At 40.2% G+C, this 23803-nt stretch overlaps 1 protein-coding gene across 2 annotated transcripts in view; it reads left to right on the plus strand.

The window, feature by feature from the left end:
* Positions 1-18562, plus strand: part of COLEC12 (collectin subfamily member 12) — a 91239-nt gene extending 72677 nt beyond the window's left edge. The window contains exons 1-10 of one of the 2 annotated variants that reach the window (XM_085220850.1): positions 495-618; positions 2455-2624; positions 3548-3640; positions 7728-7826; positions 10090-11136; positions 12527-13015; positions 13452-13588; positions 14352-14461; positions 16120-16265; positions 17644-18562. In XM_085220850.1, the coding sequence (XP_085076976.1) occupies positions 7739-7826; positions 10090-11136; positions 12527-13015; positions 13452-13588; positions 14352-14461; positions 16120-16265; positions 17644-17663 (2037 nt within the window). In that variant the 5' untranslated portion in view covers positions 495-618; positions 2455-2624; positions 3548-3640; positions 7728-7738 and the 3' untranslated portion in view covers positions 17664-18562. Of the gene's footprint in view, positions 1-494; positions 619-2454; positions 2625-3547; positions 3641-7727; positions 7827-10089; positions 11137-12526; positions 13016-13451; positions 13589-14351; positions 14462-16119; positions 16266-17643 lie in introns of those variants that run through there. The other variant, XM_085220849.1, reaches the window with a different exon arrangement.
* Positions 18563-23803: the final 5241 nt, after the last annotated feature.

Here is a 23803-nt window from a genome sequence, read left to right on the forward strand (position 1 = left end):
GCGGTAGTGCTTGCAAGGCAGATGCAAGCACTTTCACATGCTTTACCATGCTTTCACAATGTTATTTTATTTCTGTATTTTCTTTCTACCAGAGTATGTACTGTTGTCTCTGTACGCTGAGAAAGAACTGCTGTGGCTGCATCCTGACAGAGCATATAGTGATAAATATTTGACTTCCAAAGCTCACCACAGGCTTGGTAGCAGAGTCAGAAAATGGTCCTGTCTCCCCAGGAAAGCCTCAGTTTTTCCAGTGAAGCAGAACCTCCTTCTCTTCCACAGCCTAAAACCCCAAAGTGGCTGTATCAATAAGCTTTAACCACAATGGAACTTCCACAATGGAGGCTATCCTGGCAGAATAGGCAGAGAGGCAGCCATTTCTCATCTGATTACATAAATATTTTGTTTGTTAGAACATGGAAGAAATTAAATATGGAGATGAAAATAGCAATGTGTCTTTTGCTGTTGTTTTAAAATTCTTCATCTTTTCTTTTGCAGGTATTCAGGAGGGGACTCAATGTACCAAGTGTAAAAATAACTGGGCACTGAAGTTTTCCATCATCTTATTATACATTCTGTGTGCCCTGTTAATAATTACCGTAGCCATTCTGGGATACAAAGGTAAGTATGCATCAAGTGCAACATTTCTCTTTCAGTCAAGCATCCAAGGAGGTTTCTGTGTATTACATAGACAGTTTATCGTGTTTTCATCTTGAATATGAATACTTTTGTCAGTGTTGTTTTTGGTACACATATAGCAACAAGACCTCAGTCTTAGGGTTTCACTTTCAAGCAATTATGATGTTTTGAAATTAGATTAGAAATTGTAAAAGAGGAAAAAGTTAAAACAAACTGATTTTTCTTCCACTATGAAAGGGTACTAACTGGAAGACTCAAAGCTCTGCAGTATGTTAAGCCTTGATTTCACTGAGCCCTTTTGTATATCAGCACCCTTCCAAAATAAATGTCTTTCTTGATGGGAGAGACAGGAATAGTCTTACTAAGATAATTATAATATTTATCACAGGAAAAAAAATGTGGAATCAATATTACTTTGAAATACGTGGAAGAAAGATTAAATTAGGAGGTGCCAATTTATTGAGTTATCTACAATTACTTTGATGAACAGAGATGCTTAGAAGCTTTCAAAGATTCTGGCAGTTGGGCAACCCAGTAATGTAGGAAATTTCATTTTTGCAAATCCACATGAGGGTATATTAGAAAGCACAGCTTAAAATTTCTCTACCTAATGGATACTAATTAAGTGTAGCCATTTAGATATTGTTATGATTGAGTCGATATGAATGTCTTGTGCATTCACAGCTATGCATTAAATAAGTGGGATGTGAGGTTCTAGTAAGATAATGAAAATGAATAACATTATTCTGAGCATTAAAGTAGAACACTGCAGCATCCTGTGGAGAAAAACAGTCAAGGTTCAAACAATCTATTTGAGCACAGCTTTCAGTTGTAGCTTCATAAACCCTCCAAGAAGCTGAGTAAATCTTCACGTGATTAGCATGCAGTGCATCCTATGCCACCAACAGCTGTGCTAGTAGCAGAACTGACATCACCTCTGGTCCTTTGCCACTGAAAAAAAAGGAAATTTAGAAATAGAAAGGGATAAATACTTACTTGAGAGGATTCACTAGAGTTTTAAGTCGGAAGAAAACTAAAACTGCTTGCTTTAGATGGAAAATTTAAGAAGGGAGAAAAGAGAATGGCAAGAGTATTCTATCTGAATAGAGGTATTCTTTTTTCACTATAAAGCAGACAGAATGTGGTAAATTAAAAGCAAATGTGGGGAAAAAAAAGCAGTACATACATACTTAAGCAGATGTTCTCCTGAAGAACGTGTAAATGGTTTCTGAAAGTAAGATACTGAGAAAAAAAAACTTTGAAGGATTTTTGATCTGTTAAGAAAAGATTGATTGGTTATACTGATTAGGGGAGGACAAACTTGGGCCTTTTGCGGGTATAAATTTGCAGATGTCTGCTTCTGGTGAGTAAAGATGTGATCTTTCCGGTCTGTAACCCAGACACTAAATGCCTGGGATTTGGTAGAATTTTCTTCAAGAGCTTTTTATTACATGGTTGTCAGTTCTGGGGCTTACCAGGAGAATCAGACCTCACTTGGCATCCAGAAGAGCATGTCAGTTTGGAGGGACCACTGCTCTGTATCTTGCTTTGGCAAACATTTGCTTGTGTATGTGCAGGAAGCAATAGCAATAAGGAAACTGTCCAAAATATCTTTTGGGGAGTTTCTCTTCCTCATTTCAGTCCACAGTTTTCCAGCTTCATTCTCTACGAGCCTCCAGCACAGTCTCTTCCCCAAGCTTCACTCCCATCTTGAGGCCCCTTCTTTGCTACAGTCAGTTCTAAACCTGCTTCTTGCACTGACTAGTCACTGCTGCCTGAGCTGGAACTAGCCTTTCTGTCACATCCATATTTCTCCAGGGTAAGGACAAAAGAATTTCCTTGCCCACAGAAATGGGGAAAAAATGCACATCTTCACTGACTTTAAGACATCTTGGTGATGGCTCTGATGGCTCCACCTGAATTCCAAGAGAAAAACTTTGGAGAAAAGTCCTTTTTGGTCCAAGGTATCTTCTCAGTAACTCCAAGAAGTAAGTAGCCATATGCCAAGTATTAATTTCACCCTTTGTACCCTGCAGTTTAAGAGCTTTGTCTCCACAGTGCCTAAAGAGCTAACTTGCAGGGAAAATTTGCAATTGAACAAAGCCCCAGTTGATGGTACACATTCAAAGGAATTACTGCAATATTTTTTCTTAGTGGGGAAGGAATTAGGCCTTAAAGGAAAAACAAAATTTAAAATAAAATTTTATAAAGCTCTTGAACTCTCCCCTCTGCATCAGAGTTTGGCTCGTTTTTTTTTTATTGCAGTATTACACTGAAAGAAGGAATTCTGCTGGCATCAGGGATTCTTTCAGTCTCTTCGCTAAGTTTCCATTAAATTTGCCTCCCACGCTTATGTTTATAAAGCCCAAAACTACTTTTAAAACTTTCATTTCCTACATAGTATTTAGATATCCTTTGTGATTTAAAACATTAAAACTACTAATCAGTGAATTAAATATGGCAGGCAAAAAAATAACTCAATGGGAGGCAAAGTCAATACAGAACAAACCTCTAAATTGGTGGTAAAAATTACAAAGTAGGTTGGAGAAACCTGAAACCAAAACATGAATTAAATATTGAGGTCGTGGAGGAATAACAGGCTGAGTTTACTACTAGTTCACTTTTGGAAGAAATATGAAATAACTGTTTAAAAACATGAATAAAGCAAGCTGTGATTTTAAAATACGCTTTCTTAAATAAAATGCAAAAATACAAAGCTATAGAACTTCTGGCACTGGGCAGTACTAAATTAGTCTATATAAGATGAATGATCGTTCTGCAACTCTCTCCATTAAGGGAAGCTCTCAGTTTGAATTCCTGATAGTTATCAGTTGCTGATCAGTCCTTGTTTTATATATTCTTGACTAATGACCACCGTGACTTTCACCTGCTTGTTCTTCCTGTCTCCCAGCTTTTCCCTGCGGTTACTCAAGATCAACACCCTGGTGAAAGGGTATATTTTCTCCCTGCTACTTGACTGAGGCTGAAACAGAGAGTAGGTCAGGTACAGACACTCTTCACTGTTCTGGTCAACAATTACTTGAACATTTGTCTTCTTTTGCAGGACCTTTAATACATTTTTCACAGTGACCTTGTCAGAAATTTAAGATCACAATGTAGAGATATCAAATTGAGAGTTAAGATGAACATGTCCAAAAGGAAGCTCAGGGCACAGACAAACTTTGCATTTTTTGAGAGCAGCAGACTGTTGGAAGCAGCAGAACAACCTTCGTAAGGAACATCAGGGTCAGTCTGCTTTTTTAGCCTTGGCATTTCTGCCTTTATCCACACTTCGCACTGCTGTGTTGACACCCTGTGAGGGGAAGCAGAACAAAAATCAAGGAAACGGTATGCCAGATAAAAGTAATTCTGCACTTGACATCAGTTAATCTGAGTAAGTCATCAACAGTTTAGTATCTTATAGACAAAACCACTACCTTGTATATTTGAATGCAGCATCCTCTTTCTAGCCTCCCTAAACCAGCATCTTCTTGCTAAGTATCACATCAGCCCCTCCTGGTCCAGGGCTATGCCACAGAACTAAATGCTGCTACTTTCTGTAGGAGACAAGCTGCTGGGGACTTGAAGACTTCTTAGAAGTGAGCACACTCAGCAGGTTTGGTGATGATATGAAGCCAGGAAGAGTGGCTGCCACACCAGAAGGCTGTGCTGCCATTCAGGAAGACCTGGAGAGACTAGAGAGTTGGGCGGAGAAGAACCTGATGAGGTTCATCAAGGGCAAGTGCAGAGTCCTATATCTGGGGAGGAATAACCACATGCATCAGAACAGGTTGGGGGCTGACTAGAAGGAGCTCTGCAGAGGAGGACTTGGGTGTGCTGGTGGGCAAAAGGTTGACCATGAGCCAGCAGTGTGCTCTTGTGACCAAGAAGGCCAATGGAATCATTAACAAGATTGTGGCCAACAGGTCAAGAGAAATGATCCTCCTCCTCTGCTCTGCCCTGCTGAGGGCACATCTGGAGTATTGTGTCCAGTTCTGGGCTCCTCAGTTCAAGAAAGACAGGGAACTGTTGGAGAGAGTCCAGCAGAGGGCTACAAAGGCTGAGAGACCTGGGGCTGTTCAGCCTGGGGAGAAGACGACAGAGGGAGGATCTTATCACTGCTTATAAATATCTAATGAGTGGGAGTCACAGAGATGGGGCCAGGCTATTTTCAGTGGTATCCAGCAACAGAACAAGGGGCAATGGGAATGAATTGGAGCACAGGAAATTCCATCTGAACATTTACTTTGTGGGTGACAGAGCACTGGAACAGACTGTCTATAGAGGTTGTGGAGTCTCCTTCTCTGGAGATATTCAAACCTTGCCTGGATGTTTTCCTGTGCAACCCACCACAGGGAACCTGCTTTAGCTGTGGGCTGGACTGGATGATGTCCAGTGGTCCCTTCGAACTCCTACGATTCTGTGATTTGCCATCTTTCAGACACGGAGTAGGCATGGTCTTCCCTACATACTACAGCCAGTTGTCAATAATACCACTAAGACATCTCATTAAATTGCTGCTTCAATGAATGTTTGGGGTGTTCTACGCAAAGAATATTCATAGCTACAAGCCACCTTCAGTCTTTTTTTTTTTTTTTTTTTTTTTCAGTTTGGTAACAAAATATGCTGTTATATATGCAATTCCATCCAATCTCACCAGCTGCCAGTACAGGCTACCTCATATTGATAGTATTCTACTATTTTCATTTACTTTAAACTCTTCAGGGGAATACTGTGATATTAGTTTCCAGTGTTAGATTTCATTCAGTCAATATTCTTGCTGCTACAGAGCAGCAAAAAGTCTGAGGTTTACAAACTTTAGATCTGAAATACCGACTGTTAATCAAACTGCAAAGGAATAAAGTATATTTTCCTTTCACTATTGTTAATATATATTCATTTTTCAACTCCAAGTGTACTGCATAACTGGAGCAAGCAGGTGAATATAATGCAGAATCTGAGTTAACATAAACAATGTGACATTGCTAGGCAAAGGTTCAGCAAAAGCACTTGGAGTGAGCCTGCTTTTTAAATCCAAATACTTTTGCTAGGTCTTTTCTAAGAACACAGAGTGAGCTGCGTCCTTCGTGGTGACTATCCATAAACAAAGCAAAACATCATGGAAAGAACAAGGATCTGCCTAGTGCTGGCCAGAAAGAAATAGCAAGTAGGGTCCCCATGCTCGCTGTGTGTGATGCATACATCCATCAGTGGAGTAGGAGAAGTTACAGAAGGACCTGGGTTGGGCTGGGCTCCAGCCTGGAAGACAATCAGTGAGAACTAACAGAGGATCAGCTTGGCTTCATTTGAGAAAAATGGCGTACACCAGGTACCTTTCATAGGCAGAAGAACCAGTGAAATATTAGTGTTATACTTAGGGAGAAAATCCTTTCTAAAGCAAGCAGTACTGAGTAATAGTCCCCCTGAAAAAGAAATCCAATTTTGTTGCCAGGGTCATCATTGTAGCATGGCTTTTAGCAGGCCAGCTGCCATCATCCCAAATACTGAAATCTGCACTCTGACTCTATCTTTACACTCACAGTAAAGCCTCTTTTTTATTGCACTGTTAGCAGTTAGAAGGGAGTCGGAAGGTTATTCATCAAGGGATGTCCAGTCATTTTGAAAATCTTGAGATTTTTCCTCTGCTGCAATTCCACTCTCCTCAGTTTAGTTACATCAGAGATGATCTTGGTCTGCTGCTTGTCTGTTGATTTTTTGGAAAGCGTTAAAACTTCTGTGTATCTGTGGTACCCATGAACAGAAAAAATGGCAAAATGAAGAAGGAGCACTTGGTGGTCTGCACTTCAAAGGTCTGGTTGTGGTTGCTCAAAATAGCAAAATATTCCTTAAATTTCCACTCCTAGTGAAAAACAATTCTTTACATAGCAATGACTTCTATGAAATACTTTGTGGCTGCAGATTATCTCACAGACAGAAAGAATTGGTTAGTATCTTCAACCCAGCACAGACCTAGAGAGTTAGGTTTCCTAAAGGCATGGGAAACACATTATTTCTCCTATCTGAATAGGGGACTGGCACAATGCCTCATGCAGCCTCTCCAAGGGTTCATGCAGATCTGTTCTGCTCCCAGTGTAACCTAAGGGCCAAATAGTCTGGTGATGAGAATAAAATTTCTGCCCATGGTTGCTGTTTGAATGCCAAACATGTTCAAGTAGATTTGCCATGGAAGCTGAAGACAGCTCCTCAGCCTTGCAAACATTTCCCTGATTGCTTCATCAAGTACAGACTTCTGTCACTAGAAGCCTCTCCAGGCTCTTTATTTGTTGCTTTTTCCATTTCCATGTCAACTCAATCAAAGCATCAAATTGTCTCAGTGACAAGAAAACAACTCAGACATTACCAAATAAAAAACACATCAAAGGAAGCCTTAAAGCTGCACTTGCTGACTGGCCACCATTTCAATCTTAACAAGTCAGAACAATTTTGAGAACATTTTGAGTGATCTGTGCTGTTATTAACACATTTAAATGTTGATTTCAAAAATGTTGATTTTGGAAGTGCTTAATAGATGCGTCTTCAAACTGTTATGTCAGATCAGAGCTTGCTAGCCAGGAGACTTTTTTTTAATGATTAAAAGGTTCAGGGGAAAAAAATAAAAGAAAAAAAAAAAAAGGCCTCTTCAAGGAGTAAGGGCTCAGTGGATCATGGTGAAATAAAGGGAAGGCTTCTCTCACATGTATGAGCTGTATGAGCTTTTAGCAACCAGTATACCACAAAGCACTGCGCTTGTAGCATGGACGTACTGTGAAAAGACAAGGACTTGGTTCATAAAGAAAACTTACAAAGAGGGATTTCTTTATTCATAAGGAAGTTTGCTTCTGAGTAAAGAAATGTGTGGGGACTGTTGGCAGAATGAAGAACTGGATGTGTGCTGGGTACCACCAGCAGATGGGAGTTCATCCTGCCGTTGTTTCACAGTACAACAGCTGAGTGTAGTGGCAAGCAAGGCAGTTTTAATGCTTTTTTCAAGTTTGATGCTAGTAGTGTTCATTTGGTTTGTTTTATAGTTTACTGAACTTCATAATTTGACTTTTTCTTCTTTCCATAACATGCTGTTTTCTTTTCCCTAGTTGTAGAAAAAATGAACAATGTGACAGGTGGCCTGGAAACATCCCATAGAAGATATACAGAAAAGCTCACAGAGGTGGAGAGTGATCTGAAGAAATTAGGTAAACTACATGCAACCAAAGCCCCTTTTTATCATGACTTTTCAGTGTTCTCCTGGAAGATAGAGGCCAGAAATTTGTCTGAAAACTGTCGGCTATGTCAAGATACAGCACTTCTGTTTCAGTTTCTCAAGTACTTGGGAAAACACTTGTTAAGGCTGTCTCCCTGGGACAGCATTTTAAGCATACTTTAATATTTACACTTCCTACTGAAGTCACTCTGAATGTATATGTACCTAAATAAGAACTTAAAAGTTGTCCTCAGGAGTCTTTCTCTGAGTTAGAGATGTAAAATATAGCAGAAGCTCTTCCACAAAGGTAGAGATTCTACATAAAGTAAATATCTGTCACCTAACCATCTTGATGCCATTGTAACACTTAAAGTTCAAAACCGATGGCCATTATAAAGGATGCAAAAATAATCAGCAGTTCAGGACTCTCATGTCTGAGGCAAATTGAGAACTTCCATAAAATGTGTCTTAATCATCTCAGAGAATACAAAACATAAAGTTATTATGAGTTCAGGTCTCCCAAGTGTTGTCACAGTTCTTAATTATCAAGAAAATGGAAAAAAAATCATAGGTAGGGATTCCCAACTCACTCAGTTTACATTTCTACCTTTCTTCTTTATCTGGAAAGGTAGTGAAGCTGTTTATTATCAGTTTATAGATACACAGATTTATAGCTTATGTAAATACTTCTTATTTAAGTATAAATCTGTGCATACATGCATGTGCTTCTTGAAATACATTTTGTTTCACTTCATAAACAATATATTGAGATTTGTGTTGCTTGGGAAAGTGGCTACCTTGCAGCTTGATGTTCACAGCTTTTTCTGCTAAAAACCAAGCTGTATTCTGAAGTATTTGCACACTGCATTTATTTCAACAACGTGGAATAATTCAGTGGCATGTATTTTTGCTGATACATATGTAGGCATAAATGCTACACCTGAAAGCACATGCAATCTTTCATGTTACTCTGCTGATTAAATTGATCACCGCTTGGAGTACCTTTGATTTAGTTCATGCCCACATATGTTTACATACTATTGGATGGCCAATGAGTGCTCGGACCATCAGTCCCCATTTAAGTGGATCTTCCATGGAGGAAATTAAAATGTTACAGGGCAGTGTGTGAGTTTATGTTCCATAAACACTTCTGGCTGAAGTTTTCTCTTGCAAGTCACCCTTGCTGTTCACCATTGCAACTCATTCAAACACATCAGAAGAAAGCTCCTTACAGAGCCATATTCACTGTAGCTTATGAAAACCATCCCACCCCCTCTTGGAGTCATCTGAAGTGGTGGACTTCAGGCTGCATTATTCACAAACATAGTTATACTTCGATGGGACAAAAATATATGGACTGTGTATAGCAGAAGGAAGTGATTGAGGTCAAGAAAGGGAATATTCCCTCAAAGTGGGTGTTGACTGCTTATTTCTTTAGTTTATTTGTCCTGGATGATGAACTGTGCAGCCTCAAAAGCTTAATTACACTCAAGCAAGGTCCAGGAGTATACTGTAGAGCAGTGCAAGCAAAAGCTGAGATGTTCCTTAATGGTTATGATTTTGCTTTCCTGAAAGTCAGAACATGAGGAAACAATAAAAGCAAAAAAAATGTCATTAGAAGCAACAGTGGTACATTCAAGAGAAAAAAGGAAATGTATCCTGTCATGTCTACAATAACCTGATGGCAAAGCTTTTGTCTTTACCTAAATCGTTTTAAAATTGGTATTATAACCATTTTAAAACTAAAACCAAGATTTAAAAATACAGAACCATTTGTACTAAGTCACAGTGAAGATATTCCACCTGCCAGAAGCAGGAGGGAGAAAATATGAACTGTTAGAATCTATTTCTGAACTTTCAGCAAAAGCCAGCTGTAGCTTCAAAGCATAAATTTTCTGTTACCTCTTCAGTATTTTGAATACTTTTTACCATCCAGTTTTCATTCAAAATAGAAGCATACTTGGCAGTGTGTATTCATCATAGTTTCTAATGGCAGGTTTTCATAGTTGTGACAACAGAAATACCATTTTTTCCCCTCAGCAAAATATAAAGTCTTCATCTTTTGTATTTCTACTCTGTCTAGAGACAAAATTTTGCTCAGTAATTTCTCTTGTCTGGAAAAGATTTTGAAGAAATCCTATTGACAAAACATTTTGACAGCCATACCGTACCTAAAATATACTGTAATTTTTTATAGTCTGTTTTAAAAAACCTCATGTTAAACTCTTTCATTAATATTTTTGTCTGTACAACAGATGACCAAACTGGACAGAAAGCCCTGAATACTAACACTGAACTGTCTAGCTTCAGATCTGACATTCTGGCTCTTCGTCAGCAGCTTCATGACATTACAGAGAAAACTACCAGAAACAAAGATACACTGGAGAAGCTCCAAGAATCTGGAAATGTACTAGATGATAGACAGAGCCAAATGAGAAGTGCCTTAGATAGTAACTCTTTCATGATCATCAGTGTCAATAAGACTCTTCAGGCATATACTGGCTATATAAACAATCTTCAACAAGACACAAGTAACATCCAATCAAATTTGCAAAACCAAGTGCATTCTCATAATGTGGTCATCATGAACCTTAACAACTTAAACTTGACACAAATACAGCAAAGAAATCTTATCAGTGTCCTGCAGAAGTCTATGGAAGATACAAGTTTGGCTATTCTAAGAATCAAGAATGACTTTCAAAACCTGCAGCAGGTTGTCCTTCAAGCCCGGAAGGACACTGACTGGCTTAAGGAAAAAGTACAAAATTTACAGACTTTGGCTGCCAATAACTCAGCATTAGCAAAAGCTAATAATGATACACTTGAAGACATGAACAATCAGCTCAGTTCCTTCAGTGGGCAAATGGAGAATATTACCACAATTGCCCAAGCCAATGAACAAAATCTGAAGGATCTCCAGGAACAGCATAAAGAATATGAAAACAGAACTTCTGCCAAATTCAGCCAATTAGAAGAGAGGTTCCAGGTCTTTGAGACTGATATAGTCAATATAATTAGCAACATCAGCTACACTGCTCATCATCTACGGACACTGACTAGCAATCTCAATGAGGTCAGGACAACTTGTACAGACACCTTAAGTAAACATTCAGATGAGCTGATTTTTATGAACAGCACACTAGCCAATATTCGTTTAGACTCTGCATCACTCAAGATGCAACAGGATTTGATGAGGTCAAGGTTAGACGTTGAAGTTGCCAATTTGTCAGTAATCATGGAAGAAATGAAGCTGGTAGATTCCAAACACGGTCAGCTCATCAAGAACTTCACTATCCTACAAGGTATGTAGGTTCTCCAGTGAAGCTCGTAATGGATTGTGATGAATTCCTATTTGCAATACTTTATTTCTCTTTAAGTTAATGCACATTGGTACACAGTTCTGGTGTTTTACATTATATAACCCTAAACTTTGGAAATGTAAATGTAGCTTGAATTTTCCTTACTAATTTTTCCTCTGCCTTTGTTACATACCTAGAATGGGGATGTTATGAAAGGAGGTTCTGACTTAGCATATTTTATTCTGAGTGACTGCCTGGATCTGCTTTTGATTTAGTTTCTAAAATAAGTTAGTGAAGGTGTGGAACCTCAAGAAACCAATCCCAGCGAAGGAGGAAATGGCTAAAAAATATATGTTGGACTATTCCCAAAAAGGTCCACCCTAACTGAAAAACAAGTTACTATTTTACTTTAAGCCAGTTGTTATTTCGCCAGAATACATCCTATTTGCTTATTTTTTAATCCTGGAGTATTTTATTTTCTCCAGGAATAAATAGCATCAAGTTTAGGAGGTTTTTCCCAGTCAAAGGAAAAGAACATGCATACTGCCAACCTGATGGAACCAGCCAGGCCTAAAACTCTAATCACAAGTAAAAATTAAATGTTCCAAATAGACTAAGTCTGAATTAGAGCCAAGATTACAAGTCAGTAACCTTAAGCTTTTTCATTTCACACAAGTCTAAATTACTCTAGCTGAGTAATTTATGTCTGAAGGAGTTTAAATGATGTTGAAAAAAATATATATAGGCAAAATATTTGATCACCCATGGTCAAATAATTTGAATCCAAAATTATTTTGCTGTTTATATATGGAAAACTGCCACAGCATTACCATTTCCTATCTTGTGTATTGTTCCGTTTCCTGTTATAACCTACCACCCATTGAATATAACTGGCCTTTCCCATTGTTGGACTATTGCACATTGTCCATCTTTTTTGTCTCTTTGACAACCCATTATTGACAGAGTAAGAAACAGCACTGCAGGAAAAGCAGTCCAGTAGTCTAAGAGAGGAGAGATGCTACTGGAAGGAAAAGGAAGTGTAACAGAATAGGAGAATGGGAATGCATGCATAACCAGCACAGAGCATGTTTTGCTGTGCACCTCAACTGGTCACCTGAGGCATCATAGTACTGTCGAGTTCAGAGGACAAGATGCATCAGATGATTTTCTTCTAAATTTTATATTTCGTGGAAGCTCAGAAAAGAGAAATGGTGTGTAGAGTCTGAGAAGCAGACTTACTTTTACAAGCACAGATGCAAGTAGCTGTTAGCCTGGTTTTCACAGTGCTGCATATCCAGCGTCACTGATCTGAGATATATTAAAGAAGGACCCCAGGTGGGCTTTTTGTTTGTTTTCTTCTGTATTCCCACTTTGAATGCTTACGTTGTTTCAGGCCCTCCTGGTCCAAGGGGACCTAAAGGTGACAGAGGCCCTCAAGGTCCTCTTGGCCCTGCTGGCCTTAAAGGACAAAAAGGAGAGAAAGGAGAGCCTGGACCACCAGGACCTGCAGGTGAAAAGGGCCCACCTGGGCCAATTGGGCCACCAGGAGAGAAAGGAGGGAAAGGCTCAAGAGGATCACCAGGCTCCAAAGGTCAGAGAGGTTCTCCTGGCAAAACGGGTCTTCCTGGACCAAGCGGAGACCCAGGGCCACCAGGGCCACAAGGCAAAGATGGTCCACAGGGGCCACAAGGCCCACCAGGATTTCAAGGCCTGCAAGGAACTGTGGGAGAGCCAGGAGTACCAGGACCTCGAGGACTACCTGGGCTACCTGGAGTCCCTGGGCTGCCTGGTCCAAAAGGCCCACCTGGCCCACCAGGACCACCAGGTCCAGGAATGCCAATGGCACTACAAAGCGAACCTACATCAGTGCCGGAGGCTAACGGTAAGCTACCGAAATGTGTGCATCTTTTACTGTGATACAGATATACCTAGTGGAGGCTGTTCACCAGAGTCACTGGTTCATTCAACCTCTGCTACACCTCAGTCTCTGAGATTAATCATAAAGATCCCTGTCAAGTGAAGCTATACTTGGTCTTCCTACTTAGGATCTGAAGCTGGTTCAATTTATTGTTTACAGCTACAGAAAAATCATAAGTTGTATGTGGAATAAATGTTCCCATTGGCCTCACAGTTTAACGTTGATTTCACAGTCAGGATTTTTGTAAATAAATTCTCAAAACATATCTAAATATGCTAGATGGCAGTGCACTGTAGATGGGTGTGGGATACTCCCCTAATTATTGGCCCTATGCAGAAAGTTACTGTTGGCTCATTGATTTATGAGTAATTGGTTTCATGCAAAAAAAATCACATCATAGGTTGTTCTCCTCGTTGGAAGAACTACACAGAAAAATGCTACTACTTTTCAATTGAAAGAGAAATTTTTGAAGAGGCAAAGTTATTCTGTGAAGAGAAGGCATCGCGCTTGGTTATCATAAACAACAAAGAAGAACAGGTAACTAGCTTTTCTTTCCGTTTTTCGAGGGAATCTCTGCTTATTTAACATTTGAAAGCCGTAAAGTAAGTGGAAAGCTGAGAGCATCATAAATTCATATAGTGAAAGTACACACAGTGGTTGATTTAGCATTTTGTCCACCTTCTTCTGCTCAGCAGTTATTCCTTGTGAGAAGCATATCACCCTGAAGGTGCTGGTCACAGAGCACAGAAAGAATGGTGAGAATTGGAAGAGTTTCAAACCTCTGAAGATGCAGTCCAGTATGCTGTGCATACAGTCCAAAATGTGGACTTTTTTTCAGTGTTGAAAATAATTTATTTTAGTATTCTTTACAACATATGCAACCTGACTACTGTGACCCACAGATGTTTTTAATATAACTATAAATCTAGCTGTACTTTTAGTACTATTAAACATAATTACTCTGTGGCTATGTGGCATAGGGAACATCAAGATACAAGTGCTTCCTGTCTGTTGGTGGTTTATTGGTTTGTTTTTGGTTTTTTTTTTCCATTTGTATCTGTAAGATGTTAGCTGTGACTTTACATCCACCTTATTTTGGTGACTAGCTCTCTGTACCTCAACTGCAGATAGTACGAATGGATATGGTATCGCAATGCAAATTCATGAAACCTGTCTTCAGCTTTAAAAAGTTTCTCCAGGCATTCCTATTCTGATAGCAAAGATGCTCTTGTAGGCAGAGTAGCTTAATATCTCCAAAGACTGTATTTGCTTGTTATGCACTAATATCTTTCTTCCACAGCAATGGATAAAGAGGCAGATTTCAGGGAAAGGCAGCTTCTGGATTGGACTTACAGATTCAGAGAAGGAAAATGAATGGAGGTGGCTGGATGGATCCTTACCACTTTACACGTATGTAAATAAAAACAAGAGTGTTTATTTTCTGCAGATTCTACCATTCTTGCCAACCCTTCTGTAAACAACATCTAGAAATTATCCCATTGATCCAGAGGTTTGTACATGCCAGTGAAATAATTCTTTACTGAGGGTGCTGTTGAAGTTTTTTTTCTCTCTCCCTTCTCTATGCACACAGCTTTATTTCCTCGCCAGAAGGAGGGCTGAACATTGAATGAAAGAATCACGTAACTACACAGCAAAGCATTCCTTGCCAAAACATTTCCTCCTGACTTTTATTACAAAGTTGAGATGGAAAGCACGGACAGTTTTCCTGTCTTGGTTTGAATTTTCCTTATTTGCATTACAAGTGGCTATAAATAGAGGGTTCTTTCTGATAAAAAATGGCCAGCCTTTAGATAAAGACCAAATCCATGTGGAAAGCATTGAACATAAGGAAAATGCTTGAAACAAGGGTGTCTAAGCTTTGGCCGGCCAAGAACTGAATTGGCAGCTCTCCAGAAATCCTAGGGTTACACCTAATTTGTCCTAAATTGAACATATTTCAACCACCCAAATTTTTAATACCAAAGAGTTTACAGAGCTGAACATGCTGTGCTCCAAAAAAACAGGCTCAGTCAGTCAATTGTTACAAAATAATTAGCTGTGATCTCATTGGTGCTCATTTTGATGAGAAACATGGAAAAAGTCAGATGCGTTTCAAATGAGCCATAATATTTTTCCCTTTTTCTCCTTCCCTGCTTTCATTTTTCATCCTCTTTATGGCAGCACTGTGCCTGAGTCCTGCTTCAGCCACTGCTTTCAATAGATTTCCACCACACCATGGGTTTAGGTGCCCTGTAATAACCTCAGAACTGCCAGTTGCTTATTTTCAAAGTACTTCATTACTCGGAAAGCCACATGTCCTCCCAGGTGCCTGCTCAGATGCTCTGTGTCAGGCAGGCATATTTTCTATCTGAGTGTGGCCCATATCAGCCAGCAATCACAAGCTCTGGTCAACAACCTGTTCCTTCAGGAAAACTGAGCTTTTAAATCCCAAGTTTGGAAGTGTTTCTCACTTGTTAAACAAAAACAGGATGAGGAAATACTTCCTGCAAGCTCTTTGCATACTGCGTTAACTTTCACCATGAAGACTAATGATCTTGAAATATACGTAGATACATACTTTGTACATTCTTTAAAAGCCCAACATTTCACCTTCTACTGAAACACTGACCTCTAAGTTAGATAACCCTTGCTGTGCCTCCCAAGAGGTCCATCTCGGTTCAGTCACTGGCCAAGTCACCACACTGCCATCGTTTGCTGCCAGCTTCTCACAGTACCATCTGCTGGCAGGAATGAAGTGTACACACTGTGCAGGTTCAGAATGATGCACATGGAGCACTCCCACTGCATGTGCATGTACATTCAGAAACTAAAATAAAGTCCATTGGTCTAATTTTAGGTCTTTGAGTCTTGGCAGCCTGAGGCCGAATAGATTCCCTTCTCTGTTATACATCTGTTTTCCATTTTCAGCAAGAGTCATGTATTGTTTGTCTCAACGTGTATTTCCCTTTCAGAACAGATCTCATGATGTTTTTGTTAATTTCTTGTGGTTGAAAAACTGTCATGTGTGCCGTGTTGTGCAATAATATCTATTGCTTTTTTGTTGAAAGAAACTGGAAAACCGGGCAACCTGATAACTGGAGTCATGGGCACGGGCCAGGAGAAGATTGTGCTGGGTTAATCTACGCTGGGCTCTGGAATGACTTCTACTGTGAAGACGTTAACAATTTCATTTGTGAAAAAGACATGGATAAAGGTAAGCGAGGCATTTGATTTGATTATTTCACTCTATATGTGGCAGATCAAATTCAAGTACACTTCGCACAGATAGAATCAGAATGATTTGAGTTGGAAGGGACCGTTAAAGATTATCTGGTCCAACTCCCCTGCAATGAACAGGGACACTTACAGCTACATCAGGTTGCTCAGAGCCCTGTCCATCCTGACTTTTAATGTCCCCAGGGATGGGGCATCCACCACCTCTCTGGGCAGCCTATTACAGTGCCTCACCACCCTTATGGTAAAAAACTTTTTCCTTATATCCAGTCTAAACCTAAGGTAAGTAGTGAGGAGATGAGCCAGGCATAAGGTTGGTTCCAGTGGCAGTGCTAATAATGTACATGATGTGGATGCTGGATTGATCACTCTCTGGAAAAGCAGTCTTCAGACTGACTGCAGGCATCATGTGTTCTGCATCTTGGCCACTTGTAACATGCCTAAAATTTCAGACATGATTTGGCACATGTGCTTCAGACCCTGGCCACACTGCAAGTTGTTTTTATAAACTCAACAGCCAAGCAGGTGTGAAAACTGGCCTTTAGGCTGGTTCCGGTACCAGCCTTCAAAAAACAAACACTGTTCTGAGAGTTTATGCAACAGGAAGCACTTGGTGACTGCTAAGAAGGCCTTAAAATTCTGACAAGAATGCTGCCAGGAGATGTCCCATTGGGCTGAGGAGCCAGGGCCCCATGCCGCAAGCAACTGCTTTGTTGCAAATAGTGGCCAGTGCAGTGGAGGGCTTGTAAATGGTCTCATGGCTTAGCAGTCACCCAGGCAGTTGCCATGGGAGCTCTCTTTCTAGATACACAGGCAGAGTGCAGAGTGGTTTGCATGGTTTCTTGGAATCCATCCCCGCCATTACACAGCGAGGCAGTAATGGTGTTCAGGGCTTTGTTCCACCTAATTGTTAACACCTACGTACAACCTGGTGTAACATTGCTTTGCTGAGAGTGCCTAGCTGCTCCACTTGCAAACATGTAGGCTGAATTTTAGCAAAGGCAGATGGAAATGCCAGCTAGTGCCAAAAGTACTTCCCATCCACAAAAACATCCCCATACAGCAAAACAAAACGTAGTGCTGAACAAGCTTTGTGTGTGTATAACACTGTTTGGGTGTCCAGAGTGAAAAACTATATGTAACAACACAATGTGTCCTCCTTTCCCTGCATATATTTGTTATTTTAAAAAAGCCTACTGGTTTACAAATATTTATCCTCCAGGACTTATGGAATCTGAGTCCAGTTAGAATTTTAACATACCTTGATCTCAGTAAGTTTTCTTTTCAGAAATGTGTTTAATCTTCACAAGCTTTTTATGTGATGTTTTTCTGTTTGATTTTTTTCTCTCATATTGTAGGGGAAATATTTGGAGTGTAACAGGCTGTGACTTTACAGATACCTACATGTTGTGAAAATTCACTGCAAGAAAAAGAAAATCCTAGGAGAGAGCAACACTGCCTACAACAACAACAACAAAAAAAGAAAGAAAAAAAAGATCAAAACCAAAAGCAAGCACTGAAAACTGGTTAAATTGCATAAAGGAATTCATCAGCAACTCTTCCTCAGCATCCAGTTGTTTGAAGCCTTTCACCCCACAGCATCAGGAAATACCATTGGACTAATTCTGCTATAGATTTTTCTTCCCAACCAGTAACCACAGATATCAGCAACCTGCGCCTTCCAAAAAAAGACATTCTCTCAATCTGAGTAAGACTGTTGGTCAGTCATATATAAAAAAACATATAAAGCAACCGTGTAAACAGGATGTTTCATTTGCTAAAATCCCAAATGTAGGAAAATTATACAGATACACAAATATATAGATTTTATATAAATATATATATATAGTCCAACTCTTATCAATAATATGGAATATACTTTTAAGAGCTTTTAAAACTTTGTATTTTTGTACAAAATATTTGCTTTTTACAATTGTTCTCTTTTTTAGTGACTTTTTTTTACAAATATAGTGCAGAGGGGCCAAAGAAAACAATAAAGGTACTAATAATTCACTAAGGTTTGCTACCAGGCCTAGCTCAGCTATAGAGAAATATTTTTCCAGTTAGAAATATTTGTACTTTCCCAGATGATTTGTTCTGGTTAAATAACCTTTAAAGCAAATTTTAGGTAGTGTTTTCCTTGTTTTACGCAATCTAGTCTGCGTGTGTAACAATGAAGTTGACTAAGGACTAGACACTCATTGTAGCTCTGATCTCAGCTGTGTTCCATCAGGGTACTCTGCAAAGACCGTGCTAATAAAAGTTTTTCCTTCCTTCCTTCTTCTGTGCCTTCCTGCCTGCCTTCCAACCTTCTTCCATTGTTGAGGAAATGCCACAGAACTTGAAATGTTTTCATTCCTTCTCTCTGTTTGTGAGGAATCCTGCCCTAATAGGTTCTACCCACATTGCCCAGAGGAGGGATTTTAAGAAAACCGAAACAAAAGAGCTGCATTTGCAGAAATACGTTTCTTTTCAAGATAGATTTCAAAATTTGGTAATGAAAACATGCCGTACTCAGAAAGTCTGATCAACTTGCATTTCTCCAAAGAACTCTGTAAATTGAGCTCTCTGTTTTCTTGGACTAGTACTTCTCTCCCAAACAAACTGGAAAATAAGCTACAAAACAGAAAGCAGTGTGGCTAAGTGAGATGATATCATCAACCAGACAGCTTCCTCCACATTCCCTTGAGCCATTGTCTAGGCAGCAGTGCTGCTTATCAGGAATTGAAACAATTAGCAACCTGTTGAAGCTTGTTAGCACAACCCCTGGTTTTGGTTCTCTGGTTTTTATACTCTTCATATGGCCACATGGCATATCACGAGGGAAGTTGTTTTGGCTTCTTCTGAAGAAGAGTTGTTTTTCCTTTGCTCCCTGACCTGCCATTTGCCTTGGCCGAATGTAGATAAGTTTGTTGAAATACTCCAGCTCTGCTGGAAGGAGACATGGTTTTGTACTTCAGATTTTCAAATATTGCTCCTAAGAACATCCAATTAAAGACTGCTGCTTTCCTACATCCCACACTCCCTCCGGTGTTCATTCTTTGTGGTGATGGTGGAGGGAAGAGATACTTCAAGTATAACTTACTTAAAGAAAGTACAGAAAATGTTTCATTTGGGAACCTGTCCTGTGGCACGTAGTAGATGTGAGACAGGAGCGAAGAAAAATGTGTGTATTTATTTAAAATGAAAGGTCTGTGTATTGCAGCCACGCAGACTGTGTGTCGCCATCTTGGAGGCTGTGCTTCTCTTGAGACACACTGCATTTCCAAGACTTTTCTTTTGGCTTTTTCATCAGGTTTCGAATACAATGTGGTTCTACTATACACCCTATCTTGTTGCACCTAGGAGTTGAGTGTAGATGCATGCTGTAGTCTTTACATATATCTTACACAATGTCTGTGGAGATGGTGTTAAGCTGCTATTTTTGGATAACAAGGTACAACACTACTATTTTGCAGAAACCATGGTGAATGAAGCCTTGCAGAGCCAGACTGAGTTAGAGAAGCACTGCTGTCTATCTGGTATATTTTGATATATTAAGCCTATTCTGAATGTCTAACCAGTTAAATGAAGCTCTTCAGATTTTTAGTGATGTGATGATCCTGTATCAGCACAAGAAGCTCACTACAAACTTCTGTAAGCCCCAGATACACTCTTTGGTCACCCTAATATCATTTTTCTCTTCCTTTAGCAATAGGAGTGATTCTACATTTCAGGTTCAGATAATCCAAGACTCATTCACTGCCCTCCATTCTCTCAACAGAGGTTTTCTGTGCAGTGAAGATTAACAGCTACAGCTACATTTATGCCTGCCTGTTACAGATAGAGCTGTTCATCGGCAAGAGCTGCTTAGTGTATTGAAATCTAGCATAGCAGCTATGCCAAATTAAGCATGGAAATAACCACTGAACAGTTTAAAGATGTAATATTTTTATAAATGGAATACTTATTTCAAGGTGATTTTCAATGCTGGATTGTAATTCATGTTCTAATTAACCACCTTTAACTGGGATGCAAAGTGCCTAGTCTGAACTCTCTGAAGCTGCCTGGAGATGGATGCTGCATTTGCATGCCTACTGTATTCAGTCATCCTTAAAATCTGGCCTCAGTAGCCAGGTGGGCTGGGACAGTCAATTATTCCAACCCATTATTTCTGCAAGAGGGAAATGGAGGTGTCAAATGGTCATAGAGGAGAAAATCACTGAGAGAACTGGGAAAGTACTGGGACAGCTCAAAGACCTGTCACATAAAGAAGAGACTGGCAAGGATGCAAACAGGACACTAGAATGGACCAAGAAATTGTCAAGAAAGCCAGAGCTGCCACATGGGGTCTGGAAAACATCCCTGTTATATCTGCTTTCTGTATGGTTTGAGTGACAGCACAGGTTGTACGGAAAATTCTAAGTGATAGGAAATTATTTTGTCCCAGCTAGAGTTTTGGTTTTCCTTCCTGTGCACAAGCAGTATACCTTGGCATACTGAGTTTACATTTCCGCCACTTTTTTTCTTGGTTTATATCAAATTGAAGGCAAGTTCGTATCCCCTGTAAAGCACTCAGGGAGGGGAGAGGAAGGCAGAGAGGGTGCAATCATTGTGATTTACATCAGTGCTGGATTTCTTAAATCCATGTCTGAGTCATGTAATTAATTTATTTTGAATCACCTTCAGCTGATTAGAGTTTATAAATCTCTAACTTTCATCCTCCATGATGTCTATAAATAATACTTGCAGTTGTTCCAATAAAGGAAGCACTAAGCAGAGATGTAGTTGTTTACTCGTGCATGTTTGTGTAATCAAGAGACATGTGAAGATCAGTGTCTACAAACAGCCAGAAACTTTTGGAGACATTGAGAATAAAATTGATGAAAATTATTTTTATAAAAGCCTTTTCACTTACACCACCCTAGTACCAAGCATGGCTGTGGCTATCTTATTCCTTAATTTCAGTTTTGCAATGAACTAAATGCTAGAAACTTTGTTTTAATGGCCAGAGCTGTGCAAGACAAAATAAATCCCCATCTTGATGGAAGAATACGAAGCACCTCAGACAAGCCTCTGCATGAATGTTGCCTTGACCTTGGTCCATAGCACCATGGAATGGCTTGGGTTGGAAGGAGCAGTTTGTGTGCTACCATGCAGGAGCAGCTCACCCCAAATGTGATGGTAAGGGACAAGCAGAAGGACACAGATGTCTTCACCTGGCACTGCCTCCAGCCGGGTCATTGAACAGCCCAGGTGGGAAGGGACCTCTGAAGATCTCCAGATCCAGCCTTTGGTGGGGAATGGAGGTTTAGGTGAGGTCATCTAGCTGCCTGTCCAACTGCATCTTGAATGCTTCCAGTGATGGGGACTCCACCACAACCTTGGGGAGGCTGTTCCAGTGACTGGTGGTTCTCACTGCAAGAAAGTTCCTTCTTGTATCAAGAACAAACTTCTGTTGCAACTCATACTCTCCTTGTAGCGCCTTTGAAAAAGAGAGCCACCATGCTCTTCATACTAAAAGTACATGATGGGATCAGCGCTGAGCCTTCACAGAATCCTGCTTCTCCCATGGCCTGAGATGAGGAGGTAGTTATACAGTTTGCAGTGCATACTCATGTTCACTCAAAGTAATTTGGATATCTATAGGCAGAAAAGCAATGCACTTGATGGAAAATACCTCTGTTCTCCAGAAACCAGGCCTTCCTCAACCCAGAGTCTATTTGTTCGTTCACCATTTCCATCTCACTTTTTCCATGCTGTTTAATAATAATAATTAAAAAAAAAAAAAAAAACTTGGCAAAAATATTTTTGAAAGTTCTCATGTGTTTCTTTTCTTAGGATGGAATACGTTTGTTTTTTTCTTTCCATCTGGCTCAGAGATGAAAAAAAACATTCTTTGATTTCTTTTTCAAAATAAACTTTGTGTAGTGCTCCAAAATTTGTGTAGAGTTTTTTTGATTTTTTGTTTTTTGTTTTTTTTCATACCAGAACAATAAGAATCACCAGGCAAATAATGCTCTTCTTAGAGACTATTTTACATGTGGTTAGGATTTGCTTAGCCAAAGGGCTTCCCAGAGGCATGGAAGTATTGCCACCCCCACTTTGTGACTGAGGGAAAGAGGAGATTTTCAAGCGTATGATTCATTTTGAAGTCTCGGTTTGGAGTGTCTGTTTTCATATGTTAGGGAGGTGATTTATAGAGGTGATTTCCTCCAATAATACTGGCATTGGCATAGAGCACATTCACACAACTCAGTTTGAGAGGAAGGGGTTCTTTTCAGTGCAAAATTAGAGGGAGAGGTGTCTCCCCCCCATCACCAGGCACATGGTGTGGATCTGGAAAGCAGACCTCAGTGTGATCACAGCAGAACAGCATCGGCCCAGCAGAGAGCCATGTCTAGCTAAGAGCTAACAAATGACCTTGAATTACCAGGAGACCCCTTGATCATGGGAAATCAGGTTAAAGGGCTGCTGAGACTTCTGCAGCCCTGTATGAATAAGTCATCCAGAAAATCTGACAAGCTCTATTTTAAAACTAATTAGGGTTTTTCTACCCCTTTAATATTTCTGGCTGCTCTTCAGAAACTCTATTAAGAACCTTCTTTTAATAACCAGTGTGAAAACAATTATGTCCAGTTCAGACACATTTGTTCCTGTAGCAGTGTTGTCCCTTAGCTTAAATCTTCTCTCCAGGGACTGCCATGCAATTGTAGTGGTCAGTCTGGAGCCATTCATCCTGGATGCAGTGAGGAGTGGCTGGGAACAAACATCCCTCTGACCAACTGAGGAGCCCCTGTGACACAGCCTGGCGCTGGCTCCAGCCCCACAAGGGACTCTCTGAGAACACGCCATGCCTCTCACTAAATGGTGAAAGCTTTCATGATCTCAGTACTGCTAGAGAGCAACAGAATTGGAATAGGGGATGGCTTTCTGCCAGAGTAGAGTAGGAGGTGCTTGGGCTTTTATGAGGCAGTGCCACATTTTATAAAGAAATTAATCTGCCAGTTTTGGCATATTTATTCTGGTTCAATCATAGAATCACCAAGGTGGGAAAAGACCTCTAAGATCATCTGGTCCAACTGTCCGCTTATCACCAGTATTTCCCACTTAACCATGTCCCTCAGTACAACATCTAAACTTTTCTTGAACACCAACAGGGACAATGACTCCACCACTTCCCTGGGCAGCCCATTCCAGAACTTGACCACTCTCTTGGAGAAGAAGCCTCCTAACGTCCAACCTGAATCCATCCAACCTGGCCTTGAACACCTCCAGGGATGGGGCATCCACAACCTCTCTGGGCAGCCCATTCCACCACCTTGCTAGTGAAGAAGTTAACTTGTGATTTCTGTTCTGTGGTTAGATTTTCTGGACTATCTGTCTTGCTGAGGCACAAATCCAAAGCTCAGACATCCACAAGCTTCCGGGCAGTGAGGATTGCTTCCAAACTCCCCCCAGTTGCAGCCGTGCTCTCGCCAGCCTTGCCAGAGGTCCTGCTGGTGGAAGCTGCACGTCTGAAATGTGACTTTGGAAGAA

Source organism: Meleagris gallopavo, chromosome 3, assembly GCF_905368555.1.
Source record: "Meleagris gallopavo chromosome 3, MGAL_WU_HG_1.1, whole genome shotgun sequence".
NCBI lineage: Eukaryota > Metazoa > Chordata > Aves > Galliformes > Phasianidae > Meleagris > Meleagris gallopavo.